Here is a 22,039-nt window from a genome sequence, read left to right as displayed (position 1 = left end):
GCTTAGAAGAGGAGCTAATGGATTTTTTTTGTTTTTCTTTCCAAGGGAGAGAACTCTGTATCCATAGATGGGAAATGTAGTGATTCTACCCTGCTTAGCAACTTGTTGGATGAGATGAAAGAGACATTGTCCAAGTGCTGAATATTCCTTATAAAATACTCCAACTGCAAGAAACACACCTGATGTGTAAAGACAAGCAGACCCAAGTGTTAAATTTCTCCCTCGTACGCATGTACTATCCTGGGGCACGTGCTTTTCAGTTAACTCCACCATTGTTTGCAGTTTAGACATTTTAAGGCTGTATGTTACCTTTTTATTTCAAAACTTTTTACAAACTGTGGTGTTAACCCTTTCTAGCCCAAAGAGATCCTGGTGACATGACTGGAGGAGGGAGGGAGGGGCGCTATTTATTCAGCAGTTCATGGTGATCCTGTAACCCTTGCCATCTGCATGGGATGGTGGACTAAGCAGAATTTTATCAACAGTAGCACAGAGTCTGTTGCTTGTGCTTATTGCCAGGGAAGTTTGATTTGATCCTTAGCCATGGAGTGTCTTCAGGGCTGCTGTAGTTGATGTATATTTCTAGCAGAGGCTGGTGCTGGACCTGAAGGCCTTTTTTTTTTTCATAAATGTGATTTATTATTATTATTTCAAGATCCATTGTGATCAGCATATAAACATCCTCTGTCTCCCAGAGCTAATCCAAATGAGCCCTGTTGGAACTGGGGTGTTTGAGTTTGTTTATAGTAGTTGCCTTGAGCCTTAACCTCCTTTTAGTGACAGTTGAAAGAGTAGAGAGTGAGTGCATAAAACACAGGCTGAAAGTGTTACTGTTTGGTATCTGCTCCTGTTGACTGTCCCCGCAAATGGAGTCTCTCCTGCCTCTCACCTCTGAGCAGTCTCTGCTGATGCGTTTTGAGTCCACTTCAATTTCACATTCCTGAAAAGTTAAGGTGTAGCAAGAAACTGGAAATCCAAAGGGGTCTGGTCCTGCTTTTGTATCATTTTGCTCACCAGCTGAGGTTGACCAATATCAGGTTAGAGAAATACCCATGTTTAATCCCTTGTACTCCAAACAGTTTGCAGATACAGCCCTGTTCCCTTCCTCTGTGCTGTGAGATCAGCAACATTGTGCTGTGTCATCGGTCTCTGTAGCATCATCTGGCCCTGCCTTCGCAGCAGTGGGAACAGATTTAGCAGCACAAATGTAGCTAGGTTCCTGCAACAGAACTGTCCCTGCCTGGGTGGCAGGAGGGGAGGGCTCGGTGAGGAGTGGCACAGGTCTGTTAGAGGTTACTTCCAAGGGAAGAAAGGAAGGGTCTACGGAGTGAAGCCCATTCTGCACTAAATCTTGTGGAATCACTGACTGGAAAGGGATGTTGTTCTGTCCTTTGCAGATATGCTTAATTGATGTCCTTCTCCAAAATCTTTGCTTTTTTCAGTTCTTTTACTTGCTGTTCCATACCCAGCAAGGAGAACGTGCTTGAACGGTTTTGCTTTGAGGCACAAGCCAAAAACTATTGGTTGCTATTACCAAAAGGCCCCCAGGGAGGAGTTGGGCTTGTCTGCCCTTCCCCAGCACCACCCCAACAGGTGTCAGCAATGCCCAGTGGAACTGAACTAAAACCCTATGTAGGGAGCAGGATAAAGCGTCGCTCTTATCCTTAGGGTTAATGTCTTGTACTTTAAGTGTGTATTGTGCTCTTTACACTCTTCCCGTATTAGGGTATCCTTGAAAAGGCTCTACTGTGGTTTTATTGCTAGGACCAGCTTTGTATTCTGACAGCACTTGTGTGCTGCAGGAATTCATTTGCAGCAGGCTTCACTGCTGGTGAAGTGTTAGTCTTTGGTATTGGTCAACCTCCCTTGGTTAGCCAGTTTGTGTATTAGAAACTGAACATATTAAAATTGTCTTAAAGGATAATGTTCCTCAATTAGTGTTTTTTTAATTCATGGATGGAAACTGTCACTTTAGCATGTAGAATCTTCTCTTACGGAATCCTGTGCAGTGATTCTAGAATTTTGAAACTGTATGATGTGTTACATTCACAAATTTATTTGCTATCAACATTCCCTTAAAAAAAAAAAAAAGAAAAAGAAAACATACCACAAGCTGCTGTAATGATTTTGTGTCAAGATGATCCAATAAACTTTCAAAACAAAGTTAAATTTTTGGCTTTGTAAATAGTCACTTTACAAGACAAGTTTGTATGGACCCAAAAACATTTTATCAGTAGGCTGTTGTGCCCATCACTATAATACAGGTCAACTCTGGAATTAATTTTTTCATATTTATCCACTGTGAAGTTGCTGTACAACACGCAAGTGCTGTATGCTTATCAAGGGAAAGGGTTGTGCAAGCGTTATTTGACCTGGACGTACCCCAACTCTGAGTGTTTGTGGTTTGTGTCTTTGGGGTAGGTAAGCCGAATCTTGTTCTGAAAGCTGTGAAAGATGTGAGAATTGTATGGGGTGGTGCGTTTTTTGTGTTCTTGTTTTTTTAACAGCTGGGGAGGGGTGTGCAGCAGTGAGGAGAGTCCTGCCAGCTGTCTCCATGATGTGCCTGTGTGGTGCTGGTCACACACCTGCTCCCCCAGCAGCAACAGCTCTAAGGATGAAGTGCACTAGGAGAAAAGGGATCTTCAGTGTGATAAACTGGAATGGTGCTGTTCTTTATCTCTTGTATTTTAAACTGAGCTGACATTTTATATTTAGTTAGGAGCTTCCAGCTCTGCACGGAGAAAAACCCATTGCTTGCATTAACTTGTTGGCCCCATTACCTGGAGATAAGCTCCTGCTGCAGAAGGAAGCACCAAGTCATTTGCTTTCTGCATGCACTGTGAGCCCTACATTGTATTCCCAGGTTGGCCTGCAGGGAGGCTGCCTGCTTGCTGTGCTGTCTTGTGGAACTGCACAAATCTGACAGGATGAAAACAACAGTAAACATCAGTCTCTTTGCAAATGAGAGGGTCTGCATGGAGAAAAACAACAACAAAACAACAGGAACCACTTGGAGCAAATGTCAAGTATTTAATGAGCTGCAGGACCTTAACTGGACAGTGCTGGAGCTTCCAGTGAACCTGGTGCCTGTGCACTTCTGGCTTCAAACAGCAAGGCAGGGTTCTATCCTGCTCTCTGCATTTACGTCCTGTCAAAATTCATTGAGCAACTGGACATAGAAAATCAGTCCTTATCTAAGTGTGGTTTTGCACACTATGCTATGAACGAGTATGTAAAAGAAATGGTGCTCAGCACCATCCTTCCAGCGAAAGAGTGGCACGCTCCAAGCCTCCAGGCTTGCAGTTGCAGCCGCTTCATGCCATGTCTTGGACAGAGCAGCACCTCTTCCTTGGAGGTTCACGTCCCTTCGCAACTGTGTTGTCTGGAGATGTGCAGATGCTGCTGGAGCAGCTGCCGCGGCTCCTCCCCTGAGGAGCAGCGATCCTGTACCTGTGGCTGTTGGATGCAGAGCGTGGGATCAGTGGCTCCGCGCTGACCTCCGAGCCGCAGGAGGCCTTGCTCACAGCCCGGTGCTGTGTGCATCTCTCCAAGAACAATGATAGGAAATGAGCTGTAGGTCAGGGCTGCCAGTTTGGGGCAGAAATGGGGGCACCTGGAACCACGCCTTATTTCAGAGAGCACTGAGATCCCCCTGGTTTTGCTTGCAAAAGGGCAGAAGTGTAGAACAGTGCCCTAAGTGCAGGACCTGAGTGAGCTCTCCCCACCATCCACCTACAGGCTCTGGGTTTTGGTTAACTGCTGTGCTTCTAGCACAGCTTGGTTTTAGGCTTCACAGGGACTTAACGCCTGCCTCTGTTAACGCCTGCCTCTGACTTCCTTCATTCTAATGTTTGTAAAAACTTCCCTTTGAACTGACAGCTGTGTTTTCTGCTACTTCTCCTTCTTATTTGAAACTTCAACTATGTGCTGCCCCTGTGACCACATCACTGCTAGCAACCTGTCCCTGACCAAGCAAGAGTTGAACCGGGCTAAGAGCAAAGCATGAGAGTGCAGAAACCTCTCTTCCACTTTTGGCCCTAAAAAAGGGGGGGTGGGGGGGGATGGAAAATGGGGACTGTTCTGGAAGAATGAAAGCCTGCAAGGGCGGCTGTGCCTTCTGCACATTCTCCATTCCAGTACAACCCCGCACCAGTCTTGCGGAGGGGCTGGAGATCTCCTTCTTGTCCGGGTGCTGTCATCTGTGCTGACATCTTGCTGCTGTGGCTGAGGCCTCAAGTCTCATCCTGTCCTTGCTCCTCTTTCACCACTACTGCCCTCAAAAATCAAGGGAAAAAGCTTTCCTCTCTCCCTTTTGCTCGTGGCCAGACCCAACCCTTCCCCTGACGTTTTACCACAGCACCTGCTCTGTGAAAACCAGACAGACCCGGGGATTTTCTGAGCTCAACCCTTAGCTCTGCACTTCTCTGTTCCCCTTTTGCTCTGACAAGGGCACAGAAAACCCAATCCCAGAGGAGGCTGTGCCACCGAAAACCAAACTGCTGGGCTGAGAAACTGAACCGGGCTGAGAAACTGAACTGTTGTCTCTTCCCTGCAGGGCAGGGATTTGCTTGCAACATCGCATCCAACTCCTACACACTGACTGCACTGCCAGGGAGTTTATCCATGGCTGAGAAAGTAAAAGTGAATCCTGTTTTCAATTCGTCAAGTCAATCAGGTGATAAATGTTATTTCAGGGATGACATCTTCCTGTTCAGGCAGACAGCTGTAGGTCATAGACTGCTTTTCTTCTAGAAATTGTGAACATTGGTTTAAATATTGGTATTTTTAAATTTTCCTCCTGATTTCTGAGCCTTGCCAGTGTTTAAAGAGCACCTCAGCCTGTTTTTCTGTCACACCACGCAGATGATAACTGTGTTAAGAAATGAGGAAAACCTTCTCCGGACTCCAGGAACCAGCATTTCTACTGCAGAACCAAACAGGGTGAGCTTTTGTCATGTGCTGCGCTCTGCAGCCAGACTCCTTGTTTTTTAATGAATAATTTAATAAGTAATTTCACCGAGGTGCTCAGCAGGATGCCTAGCATGGGCTGCAGTCCCCTGGAGGGGACTGCAGGCTGGAAGAAATATGAGAAATCCTGTGAGGGTGACACCACATGCCTGCGGCTGCCTGGGACTCAGATGGAGCTTTCTCATGGTCCGGATCTGGCCCTGGGCTGAAATGGGGCTGGGGATGAGCCAGGTGCCAGCGAGTGCTGCTTGCTTCGCCCTGCTTTCTGTACATGACTCAGCTTCACCTTGGAGATGGTTTAGCAGCAGGATGTCATTAGCTTGCTGTGTCAACATCTCATTCCATCAATATCATCTCTAATTTAATCCATTAAGGTTTCTAAGAATAACCGGCTTTTGCTAATTACAAAGAAGTGTGAATTACATCAGAGCTGTCCCCGATAAGCACTGGCAAAGCTCAGCTGAGGCGATGCTCTGAGCTCTGTGCTGGCCAAGCAGGGCTGCGAGGCCTGGGCGGCTGAACGCCCAGGTGAAGAGAGAACCCCTTCTGCTGCCAGGGAATCCAGGCTCCTGTCACACCTCCCCAAGGGAAGGCAAGCGGACAAAATGGCTCAGAACGGTGCAGGGGACCACAACAACCTGTTTTCCTCACAGGCTGCTCAAGAGTTCCTTGAATTAACTTTCAAGGCACAAGCAGGGGCGAGAGGAAATGCCTGGAGTGAGGATATTTCATGCGATAGGAAACGGTGGTGGCCTGGGAGCAGGAGGAAGGGCAGGGGCTGCACGCGAGGCTCGTTTAAGCACCATTAAAGTATTGGCTTGGCTTGGATGGGTTCGCAGCCATAGCAGGAATTCCCCCCACCTCCTGTGGCTTAATCCTAATTCAGGGAGAGGGAAAAGTAAATAAATAAAAAGATCTGAACAGTGCTGCATAAATTCTGCAGTGTGTTGAGCGACTGGGCCGAGCCCCAGGCACGCTGTGCTCCCTTGTTGTGAACTTTAACGGCGTTAGTGTCCCACATCTCAGGTACTGGAGGGCTCTGCTTCAGCTTCGGGTGCTGTTTAATCTCCAGGTGGGGCAAAGGGTGGGCACCTCCGGCTCACCAGGGAGCGACCCTCTCAGCCCTGTCCTGTCACCAAAAAACCACCGGTGCTGAGGCGGTTCGGGGGCAGGTGCCCTCTGTTAGGTGAGCGCCTCGCAGCCCTGCGGGGCCGCTCGCCGATCCTGACACAAAAAGGGGGGGGAGTTGAGCCCCTAAAACCTCGTAGGGCCAAACCCGGGCTGCAGGAGGGGGTTTAAGGGTTTGGGGAGCCCGGGCTGGCCCCAGTCAGACCCCGGCCCCTGCGGGACTGGGCTGGGGCTGCGGGGCCCAGGGGGGAAGTTCGGGGCGATGGAGGTTTGGGAATTTCCTCTGGGAATTGCAGCCGGGCTGCTGCCGCTTTCCAGCTTCCAGGCGTGGCAGAGGCGGGAACGGTTCCTCTGCTCAGGAGTTTAAACAGCTAGATTAAAAATAAATAAAGAAAAAAAAAAAGATTAAAAAAAGGATAATAGGATAAAAAGGAAAAAAGGGTAATAAAAGCTGGAAGGGTCATTAACAGCGGCAGTGGTTCACCCCCAGGAGGGTTCCCATCCCATAAAACGAGGTGAAAAAAAAAGAAAACGAAGCGGAACCGGCCTCTTCCCCGGCCCCTCCCCGCCGCGCCGGAGGGGGGCGGCCCCTTTAAGAGGAAGTAGTGCCGGCAGCCGCCGGCGGAGCGGGGCCGGGGCGCGCGGAGGAGGAGCGCGAGGAGCTGCGCTGCGGCCACACGAGGGGCGCCGCCTCCGCGCCGCCACGGACTAACTGCGGCCGGCCAGGTGCGGGGGGGCTGGGGGAGGGCCGGGGGGGGGTGGGCAGCGCCGGGGAAAGGGGGCCCCGCCGGGGGGTCCCCAGCCCCGCCGGGGGGTTCCCAGCCCCGCCCGGCGGTCCCCGGGGCCGCGCTGAGCCCCCTGCAGCTCTCCGCTAACGATTTTGGCTGGTTTGAGTTTGTTTTATTTATTTATTTTCTCGCGTGGAAAGGCGGCCTCGTGGCCTCCCGGCCGGCCCTGGGGCTCGGGGGGCTGCTGGTGAGGGTCCCCCGGTCCGCCCTGCCGCCCCCCGGCCCTTCCTTCCCTGCAGTCCTTCCTTCCTCCCTTCCTTCTTTCCTTCCCCCCGGTCCTTGCCCTCCGCCCTGCCGCCCCCCGGCCCTTCCTTCCTTCCCTCCCGGTCCTCCCCCCCCCTCCAGCCCCGCCGCCCGGCGCCTCAGCCGCGGGGGGGCCGCAGGAGCCAGGCCCGCTCCGGGCTCACCTGCAGCGCATCCGCCCGAGCTCCTTCCCGGAATCACCTCATAGACCCGCAGAGCGGCCCGGGTTGAAAAGGACCTCGAAGATCTCCCGGTTCCCCCCCCCCCGCTCCGGGCAGGGTGCCCACCCGCTAGAGCCGCCTCCAGGGATGGGGCGTCCGCAGCCTCCCTGGGCAACCCGTGCCAGGGCCTCACCGCCCTCTGAGCGAAAAACTTCCTCCTAATTTCCGACCTAAATCTCCCCTGTCGCCGTCTAAAAGAAATCTGGGGTGCGCGCCAGGAGGGATGAAGAGGACAGGGCAGGAAGCCCTCGGGGCGGGGAGGGCTGGGAAGGTGTCCGGCGCCTGTCGCAGGAGGTTGGGAAGGTTGGGAAAGCCTCCCCGTGCTAGCGAGAGGCAGGGTCCCCTTCTGACCCGAAGAGCGGCCACGCGTCCTTCATTTCTATCCCTTTGTTTAAAACCCTTTCCAGTCTGGAATTGTTCCGCTAAGTTGCAGGGCAGTTGTTTTTTTTTGCTAGGAGACGCAAAGTTTCCCCAGCCACCTGTTTATCGCAGTCCCCAGTGCTTTGTCCTTGCACTCTGCTTCTTTTACAGAGCTTTGGGCTCGCATCCAGCTCTGCATTTATCTCTCGTCGTTTCTTGGACCCCGTATTCCGTGTCTTAGATTCAGTTTCTGTCTTAGTCACGTCCCTGCAAAGCTGACTCGGTCAGGAGGGCGAGCAGGCTCAGAACCTCTTTAAACTCCCAGAAGGGAGGAGAGGAGTGCTGGGAGCTCACGCCAGGTTGGTGGCGGGGAAGCAGAAACTGATGCTCCTGCTTTGCACAGGAGATCTGGGCCCAGACGCTGCGCAGGGAGCAGTTTCCCTGTGCCTGGCTCACTTTTAGGGTCTGGGGTTCTCTCCGGACCTGTTGAGGTTGCACAGTTGACTGTGCCATAGTCAGAACGGACATTGGGCTCTCCTGTCCCTTCGGCTGGGGCTCGGCGAGCTTGAAGCGTGCTCGTCATCTCGAGCAAAGTCCTCCCTTGTGGCTTAGCTGGCCTCTGTCACGGAGCTGCTTGCCAGATGCTTTTGTGGCCACGTTTGGCTGTAACGTGGCCCTTCCGTTGATGGGATGTGAAGTGCCACCCAGACCGAAGTGGCACGATTAGCTCTGTTTGTGGAGGTCGGACTGGAGGTTGACGTAACGGTGTTTTGTAACCAATGCTTCTCTGTACGTGGGCCAGAGATCTCTATGGCCGCAGTACACAGAGGAAAAATGTTTCCCTTGTCAGCAGTGAAAGCATGTGGGGTCAGAGAGGAGATTGCAAAACCTAACCCGTCCTGGCCACAAGAGTTCAGATCTGGGAGAAGAATTGCCTTCAACTTCTGAGTTTTAATTTCTTGTAAGGCAGGAAGGTACTTTGTGATACTTGAGCCATAAATGCTGCTCTAAGTGGATCCATAACCAGCTTTGCTGGAGGTTTAGGAGATTATCTTTAGAAATACGTAATATCCAGCTAATGCTTCCAGTGAAGAATGCACCTTAGGCTGCACGTTCGTCTGCCCTTCTCCAGATGCCCCTCGGAGGCAGCGTTATCTGCGACTCCTGTCTTGCGCTGCTTCTTGCTCCCTCTGGAGCTGATGCTGCGCTGAAAGTGCTGCTCAGCTCGCGATGAAATGATGGAGGGCTCCTGGGTGAATTGCTGCTCCGAGAACACCAAGTGCACGGGGAGCAGAGGGGAGGGAGCCCAACAACCCCCCTGGGGGGGAACAGGGACGACGAAGGCCATAAGAAAACCTTTGTAAGCATGCACATCCATCCAGCTGTGGTGGCTTTGACTTCTTGTAGAAGTCTAGATGGAGTCAGTAGACGCTTTGTCGTTATTTAGTCTCTCTGAGAAGAGGTGAAGATGGCGATGCTGACGGGTGTCCCTTTGTGCTGTCTGGCCCTGCACAGCCGGGGCTCGAGTGCTGCTGGGCTGAACTCCTGCAGTGACCGTGCTTGGTGTTTGCCCCCATCCTCTTGGGGGCTGCATGGCTGTCCTCCCACCCTGTGGCAGCGCAGACCTCCTTGCAGGGCAGCGTGAGGCTGGTCAGGAGCCTGCCCTCTGCTCCCTGCCACCAGCACCCATGCAGCGGCTGCAGGAGACCCCCAGCTCCCAGCCCAGGTAGGGGCTGGATTTGGGTGAACGATGGCCCTGGCTGTGTGCCTCTGCTCCGGCTTCTGGGGAACAGAAAATGAGCTGGAGCCATCCGATACGTGCTCCAGTTGGAAGCAGAAGCTGAGTAAGACCCGTTACTAAGCTGAAAGCCACCGTAATTGTTCTTGATCTTAACTGCAGGCTTACGTTGGGGTTGCTGTCTGGGCCTTTTTTTTCTTTTTTCCTCCTCACTGTATGCAGGAGGTCTTATGATGTGGTTTGTCTTGAGGTGATCTCGAGCTCCACATCAGTGGGCTTGTTCCTTGCCTTTGCTGCCCGGAGACACGTTAGTGTGCTGGGCCGCTGCCACATCTCCTCGTGGAGGAGAGGAGCAGGCCTCGTGGGCACCCGCTTTCAGCAGGAAACAATACGGCTTTCTTTTAAAAGCATGATGCTAACGTGGGGAGAAGCGGCACTGTCCGTGGGACTGGCCCTGGCCGTGCGGCCAGCTCGTGCCCTGGCCCCTTCCCTGGGGGACACCTCCCGAAGGCAGGACTCGCGCTCCAAATCAGCCATCCCTGCCGCTCGGGCAGATCCTGAAGTTAGAGGAAACCGCTGCTGGTTCAAAAATGCCCCTGCTCAGTGAGGATGATCATGTGGAAACTGTGAAAGCAGGAAGAAATGTGTAGTTCACAGCTCGGACTCGATAAATACCGCGCTGCCCCTTACGAGTCCCCTGGTGAGGGGCAGAACTGGGCTGAAGGGCAGCAAAAGGTGTTCCTGAACGAGCCGCCTTCAAAATACAGCCCTGCAGACCTTGAAAAGAGCTGCTCTGAGCGTGCCGTCAGCCACCCACGGAGTATGGTTTATCCTAGAAATATTTGTCTGTGCAGTTAACCTGTCTCCCGGAGTCGTGACCCAGCTTGTCGGCTCAAGGCAGCATCTGCGGAGCCAGCAGCAGATGAGCTCTGCCTCCACACGCAGCCGTGATCTGGCCGAAGCTGTGTAAGTGCAACCCGTGGAAGCCTTCCAACACAGCCGTGCCTCTGACGTTGCAATAGATGCAGATGGCACGTAAGGGGCAGGAAAATTGGCCCCAGATCGGTAATTATGCAGGCTCTAATGGACGTTCCTGTTGCGCTGTGGTCATTCCTAGGCTTTTAAGTGAAGATCTTAAAGTGCAGAATCTGCTCTCTGACCCTGTTGGGGAAGGGAAAGTAGAAGGGGTGACCTTAGAAGCTGACTTTCTCGTGTGGCTCTTTAACCATCTGCGGCTGCTGGCCGGGTGGGGACAGGCGGTGCTGGAGCCTCTGACCTCTCCCAGGCGAATTTCGGGGCGATGCAGCCTTCCCTCTGCCCCGCCAGAAGCCGTCCTCCAGGCCCTGCACCTTCCGTGAGCGTTTGCCTGTGATGCGAGCCCGTCACACGGAGCCCACGCCGTCCCTCCTGTTGTCACCGCTGTGTCTGCGTGGGCTGGAGCATCCCAAGCCCCGAGCTGAGCAGCTGATGCTGGCCTCCTGCTCCTGCATCCCGCGCGTGGCGGCCAAAACGCGCCTCCGGCTGCTCGGCCCCGCGAGCAGGGAGCTGAGCAGGGGTTTCCCCTTTATTTTATCAACTAACTGGAGGGTGAAATTGGCCAAATGCATCGCCTATAAGGGGAAAAGGAAGATACCAATGAAAGCCGACCATAACGTTTCTTGTGCTTTTTATACCGTTTCCTTTCCTTGCCTACTTGCAAATGCTGCTCGGCTCCACATTTGCATGGCTTAAAGTTGTGCAAAGAGACTGTCCTGCCCCCGAGCAAGCCTGGCTCCGGGAAGTACCTGGGAGATGGGGCCTTTTGTGGTTTTCACTCGGAGTTCCCAAATTGTGCAGCAGCTTTAAGTTGCGGGGTATGGGGGTGGCTGGCGACCAGCAGGACTTTCTTAAAACTGACTTTGTTGTGGGGCATAAAGGGCTCTTTGTTTGTCTAAGCCTTGGGAATCTAACATCTGAAATGTGCGTTTCGAAGTGGCCCTGTTCCATTTGTTGTTAAGGCCGCTATTAAACCAGTTTCCAGAAGGAAAATTTGGATGTTTTCCTGCTGAGCAGCAGAGGGAACTTGTTGCTTGTGCACGACCCAGTCTGGGGTTATCGATGCGGCTGCGCCAGCGCTGCCCTGTGCTCCCTCTCCTTCCGAGCAGCTCCTGGCCCCTGTTGGCAGCAGCGAGCAGAGAGAAAATGGGAAGAAAAAGGAAGCGTGCAGGGCAGCTTCGCAGCTCTCCTTGTGCCGCAGCCTTTAGTTTCCTCGCAGAGGAGAAGCGCTGCTCTGGCCTGGCTCCGCTCAGCTCTCTGGAGCACGGTTTCCATTTTGGCTTTTCCAAATAACAACACGAGTCTCCTCGGCTGGGGAGCGCGCAGCTCCGCGCCGTCAGGGGCAGCGTTACGGAGCATACGGAGGGGGGTGATTAGCGTTGGGAAAAACATTGGCAGCTGCCTCGGCCAGCCACGAGGCCGCCGTGCCAGACAGGAAGCCGGCCTACGTGGAAGCGCCGTCTCGCAGGAGTTATGAATGGTCGGACGTGCCTGCCGTGAGCCTAAACCCTCGTGTTCTGTCCCAGATAGTCCTCGTCGTGCTTCGCCCTCCCGCCCGCGACCAAGGTAAGCACAGGGGCATACCTTTTGGTCCTTGTGGTGTAAAATTGTTCAAAAGAGCAGCTGCAAGCCTCGTCCGGTGAGGGTAAGCTGTCGTGCTTGTTGCCAGACTCGCTTTAGAGGCACAGAAACTTGCCATCATCGGTGCCCCTCCAGCCCCGCTGGCCGTAATCGGCCTGATCCTCGCTCTCCGTATTAAAATCTCTCCTTTGATCATAGAAACCCAGGATCATCTTTTACCGAGAAACTGAGCAGAATGGCTGTGGGAAGGTATTTGTGAAAGCGTGGGGGGGGAAGTTATGAAAACCATGTGCTTGTGCGTCTTTGCTTTTTTGTTTAAGGTCCCTGAGGCCGCCTTGCTAGCTTCGCTGCTCTGGCACGCCCCGTAAATTCAGTCTTGCCTCGAAGTGTTCGATACGTCTCGTGTGCCTTGGCTGTTTTGTCGAACTGGCACGCGAGTTGGTGTGCTGCGTTGGAAGCTCTGCGTCAGCTGCGAGGGTGGGGGGCCCCTGCTCCCTGCTTACCTCGTGCTTTTGGGGGGCCGGGGGGGGGGGGTGATGGGCACGGGCTCGCCACCGAAGGGCTGCAGTTATAAGCTGCCCCCGAAGGGACTTTTGGCAGGATTTCGTGTAAATGTTTAGCATCGGTACCACTTGGTGCCATCTTGCGGGACAGCAGCGTGGCTTCCGTAAAAGGAAATTCGAGGAATGGATTATTTCTGAGAAATGCGGTGCTCGCTGGGATTTACTCGAGGGCTCTCTTGTGAGCGCGCAGCAGGATGTGAGCTGCCTGGAGCTGGGGTCACTGGGAGGGAAGTGGCCGCGAGCCTCGCCCCTCCCCGCCGGCAGCGTGAAACCCAACTTTTCTCTCTTTCAAAAAGGAGGAAGCTCTGCCTCGGAGCCTGCAAGCGCTCGCAGGAGTTGCAGAGACGAGCAGAGCGATTGCAGGAGGCTAAGAACGAAGGTAGGGGCTTCCCGACGCGCCTCTGCAGGCTGTTAGCGGCGGAGGGGAGCGCGAGGCGCGCTCGGAGGCGATGGAGCCGCCGTGGGACCCTGCTCGCGGGTGGGGGGCCGCGTGCGGAGCGTCCCGCGGGGCCGCAGCGGGGGCAGCGCCACGGCTGGGAGGCCAGCGTGCGAGGGAGGCCGCCTCCAGGGGCTGCGGCGGAGGCTGCTCTTTCCTTTTTTTGTGCCCGCTCTGAGCTGCGTGTGAAAGCAAGGAGAGCCGGGTAAGTAACGCCTGGGCTCCCTCTGCCCCGAGCCTTTAAAATGAGGCAGCACTGTGTGATCGGCTGCTAGCGGCAGGGGAGGAGGGATGGCAGAGGGGACGAAGGGCGCTGCCCCCGGTCGCCGTCGGCAGAAATGGGCGTTAGGGCTGGAGCTGTAGGAGCAGGGTAGGGGGATAAAAGGCGGTTGGGAAGGGAGGGGAGGGCCAGGCCTCCGGCCCCGCGCTGTGCGGCCGTGGCAGCCGGGGGAGCCACGCACGGCGCCCAGCCCCGTCCCTGCAGTCCCTGCAAGCAGCGGCAGCGCCGCTCCCCCGGGGAAGCCGGGGTGGTTTTGCTCCCGCCAGCCTGCCACGGTGCAGGGCTTGGCGGCGGCTCTGTGATCTCGTGGGAGGGATGGCCAAGGTCCGCTTGCACCGCTGACGTCCGCCGTAATCTTGGCTGGCTGGAAGAGAGGAGGAAACAAAATGTACTGCAGGTTTGTTCGTGTGTTGGGATTTTTTTTCCTCGTCTTTGAAGCTCGCAAATCCCACTCAGGTGCTTTGCATGTACCATGTCCTAATTGTGTGTAATGTTTCCTTTCTCCTCTTCATAAAGACAGTGTTCTAGCGCTGCCAGAGCAATGACTCCTGCCTGTGGAAGAAGGTGTTGTACATGTGATATCATCTTCAAGCAATGTCAGTGATGCTTTTGGTCTGTCTTTTCTTTCTTTCTTTTTTTTCTAGTGCCAAATGCTTCATTTAGTTCAGTTGCACTCAAAAACCGTAATTAAATATGCTGAATCTGCTTGAAGTCTTAGCTACTAGTTTTGCTAATGCCTTCAGACAGATGCTGAATCGTCTGCAAGATGATTGCTGCTGTGTCGAGCTCCGCAGCTCTGAAGAATGGTGTCTCTTAGGAAGAGGAAGTTGTTTGTAGGGCAGACGCTGCCTTGATACCAAATAAGCCGTATTAAAATTCTCTTCACCCTGTGCAAATGATCATTTCTTCTGGAAAATGGTCTAAAATGGTCTATGTTTGCTTCCTGACATGTGCAGAGTTTTTTTTTTGTTTGTCTGTCTGTTTTAAACTCTGCAGCTTTGCTATTCGGTTTCAACCCACCCTCCCTTTCGCCGGACAGGGACGGGTTTTCCAAGCCCGGGTCAGGCTGTGGCTGCAGGGCCCAGCACGGATGCCAGGGGAACCACTGGAATTCTTAAGACAGTTCCTAAACAAGTAGGAACAGAGTTGTTGTACCACACCAAGGATGCTGCCGGTCCTCCAGAGAGCTGTACGAAGGGCAGTGCTCCTCCATCTTTACTGCCTGCTTGTTTAAAGGATATTTCTTTCTCCACCTCCAGTGTAAGGATATCATCGCGTGCAAGTGCTTCTCTGGGACCAATTTCCTGCTGGAAGTAGCTGCAGACTCAGCACCTGCTTTCCACATTGCTGGCGCGGGGCGATCGGCGCCTTTGGGGCACGGTGGGGTGGGCGCTGCCCCGGCGCTTCCGCACCGAGCCGCAGGATGTGGCCAGGCTGTGACACAGCTCTGGGTAACCAGAGCTCCTTGCTCAGACATCCCTCCTCGTCCCCCTTGCTACTTCCTCTCACCGAGTCTGCGGTGCGATCAGAGGCTTCTCAAGGTCGCGTTTTCTGGAGGTTTTCTTCTTTTTCTTCTTTTTTTTTTTTGACTCCGGTGCGGTAGCTGGTAGGGTCACAGCAGCAGCCGTTCCGGCAGCACTTTTTGCAGAGAGCCCGTGGCGTCAGCGTGGGCGCCGTCACGCTCACTCGACGCAGGGTGAATCTCGCTGAACCGCAAGAAAATATTTTCCGTTTGTCTCAGTGCGTGTCGTGGCTGTGGTCACGGCCCGCGTCGCAGCCAGAGCTTGGATCTCTGTGCAGAAAAGTTGGCTCAGCCCCTTCCTGCAGGAGAAGGGCTACGGAAAGGCAAGTGTGTTCTTACGGGGCAAGCTGGGGTGGTTTGGGTTTTCTTCCTTACTGTCGTTAAATAAGAGAACAAGAGGCCTTGGTTTAAGTCCTTTAATCTCTCTCCAAAGAAGAAATGCTGATAAGCACGATGCAGCATCTGTTAAAGACGGGCTGAATTGCAGAAAGGTAGTCTTCACCCGAATTTGAAATTTTTCTTGCCAGAGTTTGGGGGCGTTATTTACCTATTTAAACAACACTACAGCTAAGGAGATTTTCTGCTTGGTGGAAGGGACTTGTTTGCTTGTTTTCTTAGAAAATTATGGAAACTGTTACTTGCCGCATTCTGTAGTGCATCAGCTTGAGTTTCTGTTGCTTTATTTATTTCTCTGTCCAACACATGTAAAACAATATTTTTGGTACAATTTTCTGCCTCGAGCTTCCATCAAAGAGCCGCTTGACACAAATTATATGAAGGGATGGATGTGGGAACAAAGGAGGTATAATTAGCTGCAGATAAACAGAGCTGTGTTTCTTGTCAGCATCCTTTCAAGATCTTAACTCGTGTCTCAGCCTCTCAGAGCCAATTCGTTTTCATAGACTGGAAGAGGAAGACGAGCTTTCCTGGTCCTGGAGCTTTCAACCAGGCTTCACCATGGAGTGAGCTCAGCTGGAAGGAGGAACGCAGTTGTGCTCTCTGCACCTGCAGAAGAGGCTGTGGCTGGTTTTGAAGCTGGTGCTGTTTCGGGATACTGAGTTTACGGGTGCCTGAGCTGCGTCGACTTCTCATTCCCCTCAGCCCGTTCTCATCTTGTCCGTAGGGCTACGACAGCACACGCAGCTCCTGGTCAGACTGGTATTTTGTTAGAATATGTCTGGCAGCAGAGCTGGGCTCTACTGTAGGATGTCATAAAGTTACCTTTGGAGTAGGTTTGTGTGCAAAGAGGGGGGAGAAAAGCATAGGTGAAGGATCCGATTCAAGTGAAGCCTAACTCAACGTTTGACCCTTCTTAAACCTTTGCTACTTTCCGCCTGAATAGCTGGCGCTGGAGTTTCTCCTCCTTTCGGAGGAATTTGGGTCTCGCTGTGCTGATGTCGTGATCTCCTGCGCTGGCCCCGTCCCTCCCTGCTGTCTCGTTCTCATCGCACCCTTTTCCTGGGGGCCTTTCTGGCTCCCCTGTCGCCATGCTGAGCACCCAGGGGGGCTCGCGGGGGCTCCTGGCCCAGCCCAGCTCGCCCCCAATGGCCGGACTGTTCCTCTGCTCCGGGCTCTCCTGGGAGGAGAGAAAAGAAAAAAAAGCTGGCGCTGGCTGCCCCTGCTCTGCTCAGATCGGGGGCGAGGGCCCAGATGGTATCCCAGATCTCTTCCTATGGGATTTAGACCAGGTTTCCTGTTGAGAGAGCTGCTCCTAATCGCTGCCCTTCTGTGCTGCATTGCAGATCAGGACCAGATGAGCAGAAGGAGGTTTCTGTGAAGATCAGAGTCCTCGCTGCCCTGCCCCAGGAAGTGGCCCAGCAGCTCTGTGTCTGCAGCTGTCATCGCTACGGGCCTGGAAAAAAAAAGAAGAGAAGAAAGATGTCCCATGCTTTAAAGCAAGTGTTCAATAAAGACAAAACCTTCCGGCCCAAGCGCAAGTTTGAGCCGGGGACTCAGCGGTTCGAGCTGCACAAGAAAGCCCAAGCCTCGCTCAACGCTGGCCTGGACTTGAAGGTGGCCGTCCAGCTGCCGCCGGGAGAGGAGCAGAACGACTGGGTGGCAGTGCACGTGGTGGACTTCTTCAACCGCATCAACCTGATCTACGGCACCATCAGTGACTATTGCACGGAGCAGTCCTGCCCTGTCATGTCCGGGGGGCCCAAGTACGAGTACAGATGGCAGGACGAGCACAAGTACCGCAAGCCCACGGCCCTGTCTGCTCCCCAGTACATGAACCTCCTGATGGACTGGATCGAGGTACAGATCAACAACGAGGACATCTTTCCCACTAACGTTGGTGAGTTGGGTTCTGTTTGCAGCTATGGGGAGGGAGGCCGGTGCAGAGCCTTCTTTGAGCCCTCAGGTCCTGGTCCAGGAGATGCTGTTCGTGGTCACTGCTGCTCAGGTCACCATTGTGGTAGAGCTATTGCCTTTTGGGCTGCTTGGAGGCCGGCGGTGTATAAGCTCTTCCAAGCACCTGAGAAACTTCAGGCCTCTTCTTGAGCACTAAAATACCCAGAGCTGTAGCAGATCTCATTTGGAGTCGTGGATACCTCGAGGGAAGCAAAGCTAAGCCAAGCATAGGGAACGAAAATAAGAGGCTGCTCTTAAAAAGCCAGTCTCTGACATGACCGTCAGCAGTTCCTGCTGGACGTGGTCTCCTGAAGGACAGCTCTTTTCGAGCTGATTGCTGGTGTGGGTTCAGTGCACGTGCTCTGCGTTGGCCTGGTGATGGTGGCCATGTTTCCCTAATTAGCCTCTTTGTTGTTGCAGGCTGGCATTAGCTGACTCTGCCCTTTCTAGCTCGGTGCTTGCTGGCATGCAGTCGGTTGTTTGTTGCAGCTGGGTGGGATGCTGACACGTGCACGGAGGGAGGGGCGGCATTTTTATCTATTGCCAGGGTGATGGAAAGGAGAATTTGACCAAAGACAACTAAATCTGCAATCCCAAATACACAGCTTCATGTACTCGTTTGGGACAAAAAAGCTGTGGTTTTTTTTGTTTTTTTTTTTTTTTTGGGGGGGGGGGGGGGGGGTGAATAAGATGTGAGAGTTCAGTATCCAGAGCATTAGGTAAATACGAATGATGACATTCAGAGCTCCCACCTTCTGGAAGGCTGAAGACCAGATGCAGCAGAGGCGTGTACGGCGGCAGGGGGGACAACGCTGCTCTAGCGCTAGCCCTGGGGTGTTTCACGACAGGGTCAGCTCCTTGCCTTCCCAGAGCAGCCCTGGGCGATTGCCAGGCTCCTCGGCGCGGCCGTTGGGGAGCTGGGGTGACGCTGGAGCCCCGGTGCAAGCGGGGTTCCAGGGGCTGCCTTCCCCTCCTGCCCCTGCACGCGTCCCCTGTCGCAGCGCAGCCTTGTTCCCCCCGTGGGGCAGGTGCAGCGTCTGCAGAGGCAGGGCTGGAGGGGGCATTTCTCAGCTCCCTCCTTCCTGCCACCACGTTTATGCCATCGGGGCTCTGGCGGGATGCAATTGGCCTCTGTGCGGGATGCGTCTGCATCCACGGGGCTCTTCTACCCCTGCCAAAGCACTGCTTAAACCGTGTGCAAGCAGGGCCGTGAGGAGCTGGTCCTTCAGGCAGCTGAAGCACTGAAACCCTCCCCATCCGTTCCTCCTGGCACCCAGGAGGGTGCGTTGCCTTTATTTAGGACTGTTCCGTAAAACTCTCTGGGGACTATAAATAGGGTGTTTTTGTTCAGGGCGGCAAGGCAAGTTTCCGGCAGCAGGAGGGTTGTGGAGTTGTTGTTCTCAGCTTTGCTTTTACCTGATACCAGTTCTTGCAGGGTGTTGAAAGGGTTTCACTAATCCTTGTTCCTCCAGAAAGGACCTGTGTGAACTTTAATACTGTGAGCTGGCCACTTGGTCAGGCTGCTTTGCTGCAGGCCCTGGCTAAACAAATCCCAGTGAGCTCAGACCAGGCTTATCCGCTGGTGCCTTTACAGGGGACCCAAATGTCTTTAATTTTTAACCAAAGAGCTAAAGACTTATCAAATTGTGAGACAGCTGCAGGGGGATATCTCTGACTCTTTCTTTGGGGAAATTGCTTCTGGAGCAGAGCTCAGTAGTTTGTAATATTTTGCACTGTTTATATAAACATGCCAAGTAGGAGTAGAAGAAAACTCTCGGAGTGAAGCAGCAGCTGGTGGGAATCTGATGGTGATCTCCTGCTTTCAGCTCTCAGCTGCTCGCAGCGATTGATGGTGTGCAGGACTGTCACATCAGAAACTGATGCTTTGAAAAATCTGACCCGAAATGGAAAGGAAAAAGGAGAGGGGAACTGGAGATGACTTTGGACAGAACTCTCTCCCTTTTGTCTCAAAACGTACCTGTTCTATCAAGAATGACTTATTTTATTCCTGAGGAACCCGTTCCCACTTCTGTGAAGCTTCTCATGGCCGTGTCTCCCCTCCCAGGTACTCCCTTCCCCAAGAACTTCCTCCCGGTGGTGAAGAAGATTCTCTCCAGGCTCTTCCGAGTCTTCGTCCATGTCTACATCCACCACTTCGACAGGATCACCCAGATGGGGTCGGAAGCTCACGTGAACACCTGCTACAAGCACTTTTACTACTTTGTGAAAGAGTTCAACCTAATAGACACCAAGGAGCTGGAACCACTGGTGAGTCTCGGAGCGAGTGCAGAAGGGGTGGGCTGGGGGTGGAGGTGTCACAGTTGCCCTCTCAAATCCCATTGCTGGAATTGAGGCCGTGGGTCGGCCTCGCAGTTTGGCAGTCAGGAAGATGGGAGCCGGGATGTGCAGGTGCAGCTGAGCAGGGTTGTTTGGGCGTCGGCTGGGGGAGGATGACTTGTTCTCCAGCAACCTCCTCGCGTTTCGGGCAGCCAGCTTGCCTTGGCTGCACGCGCTGTTTGAGCTCAGCCCCGTTCACCATCCAGGATGGGGAGGGAAGAGCAAAAGTCCCCTCCCATCCTGAAGAGCAAGGGCACCACCACCACAAGGAGCCTGCAGGATGGAGGGTGCGACATGGTAAACCTAAGAGGTAGCGATGACGTTTGGCTCAGCTGCTTACAGCTGCAGAATTTGAAGAGCTGTGGGGCAGAGGAAGGTGTCCTGCGTGCCCCGGGATTGGGAGTGGTGGGGGAGCACAGACCTGCCCCACCTGGAGTGCTCGGTGGTGGTGTCACCGCGTGCCTGAGAAGGGTATTTCCAGCTGAACAAAGGTGAGATTTTTTCATCCGCACCCTCACCTGGCAGTTTGGATCTTAGTTCATGGTTCCTTGTCGTGTCCCTTTGACAGAAGGAAATGACCTCCCGGATGTGCCACTGAGATCAGACCGTCCTGCTCTCACCTCGGCATCCCTTCCGAGGACACAGAGTCCCACTCCTGCATTGGAGACATGAATCAAGGGGAGAACAGAGACGTTTTCTTAAAGAAATCTATATATTTTTAATGAGTTTCAGTGTAAAACTGTGATATTGCAGGAATATTTTTTTAAAGATGCTCTAGATAAACTAGTTTTTTTTATAGTAATTTCTATAAAAAAAAAAAGTATTTTTGGCCACTTGGTGGGAATGCTCGTCCTCTGAGGAGGGAGGAGCCAGCCTGTGCTGCCTCTCCTCTGCCCCCTCGCTGCGGTGGCACCAGGAGCCGAGCCAGGTGCGCCAGGTAGAGCCGTGCCGTGGAGCTGGCGCTGTAATGGAAGCGGTACGTCCCTCCGGACCCCCACCTCCTAAATGTGAAGGGAGGTTACGTGTGGGCATTGGGGAAGAAGTGCTGGTGCACACGGATTCACTGGGGCGCCGCAAGGAGCTGTCTGGTTCCAGCACCTCTTCCGCTGGCCGTGTGGTCAGATTTTGGACAGAGCTGCTTTTGTGCTCACCCTGCACTTGGCATCCTGTCCCCAAGGCCTGCCCTTCCTTTCTTTCTCTGTGAAAGAAGTCAGACTTGGGTTTCTTTCATGGCCAGACCAGAGCTGCTGTTGCTACTGATCTATCCTGCAGCTGTGCTGCGCTGGAGCGCTCCTGTTGTGAATCTGCTCTTGCCTCTTGCACCAGCGCTGAGCTGAGCTGCTCCTGCTGCACCGCCCCTGCGGGGACAGGCTCGGCGCTGGCAGCGCTGGGACAAGCGGACCCGCGCCTGGTGGGAATGAGTAGAGGGAAAGCGCTGGGACCAGCACGGGGAGGTCGGCTTCTCAAACACCTGCGCTTCCCTTTCTCCTTGTGGTACGCAGACCCTACCGAGGAACCGGGCTGCTTGCTCTCCAGCCTTGCTTACAGGCTCTGTGTGGACCACTTTCTGCTTCCCGTTAGGGTACTAAACCTTTTCTCTTCCTTAGCAGTGCTTCCCTGCTCTGCCGCATGCGTCTCCTCTTAACCAAAGTGTCTGGTGGGCAGCCAGAGCCAGGGGCCTTACCTCCTGCTTGCACAAGAGCTCTGCTGCCTGGCCAGAGCCTGGCCGTCCCCCCAGGTAGGTAGGTCGGGCTACCTAGGATCGGGGGGAGAGCAGGGAGCAGAGTTTACAGGGAGTGAAAAGGTTTTTGTGAACAGTGACCAAACTATCACTAACCACTTCTTCATTAGAAAGTTTTTTTTGTGTCCTGGAATCTCTGTATATACATGACTCTTGTTTCTTGTGCTATCGTTAGGACACGCGTACAAATACCACTATAGTTCTCTGACATGGAACCAATAAATTATGCTGTATTTACATAGCACGCTCCGATTGCTAAATGTCTCATGATTGCATGTTTGTCAGAGGCTTTCTATCAGCAAAACAAACACGGGGTGTTGGGACTCCACGGGAAGTGCGGTGGAGGGCTGCTAAATGATGCCAGGTGCCAGTTCCTGGTTCCGCTGCGAGGTTTGATTCCTCCTGCTGCATCCCGGCTGCTCCGAGCCCTGCTCGTTTGCGGGGCCAAGCGTGTGGGTGCCACAGCTGCCCCAGGAGGCTGCGGGGTCCTGCTGTGTCTGCGCAGTGTCACCGTACGCCAGGGCTGTCTGTTCAGGCTGGGGGCTCTCGCTTCCAGCGGTGTGGGTGCTGTGCTCGTCCCCTCCGGGCTGGGTGCCGCTAGAGGGGGCAGCGGGGCCGTGGCCGGACCCAGCGTGGGGCTGAGCCCCCCCCGGTGCCTGCACCCAAGCGAGGCCCCGGCCCGCAGCCAAGTGGCACAAACCCACCGGGAGCCCCCGGCGCTGGTGGCTGGGGCCATCGATGCCGCT

At 53.9% G+C, this 22,039-nt stretch overlaps 2 protein-coding genes across 5 annotated transcripts in view; both read left to right on the top strand.

Moving 5' to 3' along the window:
• AP3D1 (adaptor related protein complex 3 subunit delta 1) overlaps positions 1–2,169 on the top strand; it is a 44,968-nt gene extending 42,799 nt beyond the window's left edge. For both annotated transcript variants that reach the window (XM_048077657.2, XM_048077658.2), the window contains exon 32: positions 46–2,169. In XM_048077657.2, the coding sequence (XP_047933614.1) occupies positions 46–141 (96 nt within the window). In that variant the 3' untranslated portion in view covers positions 142–2,169. The remainder of the gene's footprint in view (positions 1–45) is intronic.
• Positions 2,170–8,379: 6,210 nt separating this feature from the next.
• On the top strand, positions 8,380–21,553 carry MOB3A (MOB kinase activator 3A). 3 transcript variants are annotated; one of them, XM_048077661.2, is made up of 4 exons: positions 8,380–12,047; positions 16,606–17,159; positions 19,281–19,483; positions 20,121–21,553. In XM_048077661.2, the coding sequence occupies exons 1-4, from the start codon at positions 11,959–11,961 to the stop codon at positions 20,148–20,150; spliced, it is 876 nt and encodes a 291-aa protein (XP_047933618.2). In that variant the 5' UTR covers positions 8,380–11,958; the 3' UTR covers positions 20,151–21,553. The 3 variants fall into 3 exon arrangements, with proteins under 3 accessions (XP_047933618.2, XP_047933617.1, XP_047933616.1); XM_048077660.2 differs by lacking the exon at positions 8,380–12,047 and adding an exon at positions 12,916–13,004; XM_048077659.2 differs by lacking the exon at positions 8,380–12,047 and adding an exon at positions 13,036–13,266.
• The last annotated feature ends 486 nt before the right edge of the window (positions 21,554–22,039 follow it).

Source organism: Anser cygnoides, chromosome 27 (genome assembly GCF_040182565.1).
Source record: "Anser cygnoides isolate HZ-2024a breed goose chromosome 27, Taihu_goose_T2T_genome, whole genome shotgun sequence".
NCBI classification, from domain to species: Eukaryota; Metazoa; Chordata; class Aves; order Anseriformes; family Anatidae; genus Anser; species Anser cygnoides.
Note: the sequence above shows the minus strand (reverse complement) of the source record. Positions and strands in the feature narration are given on the sequence as shown.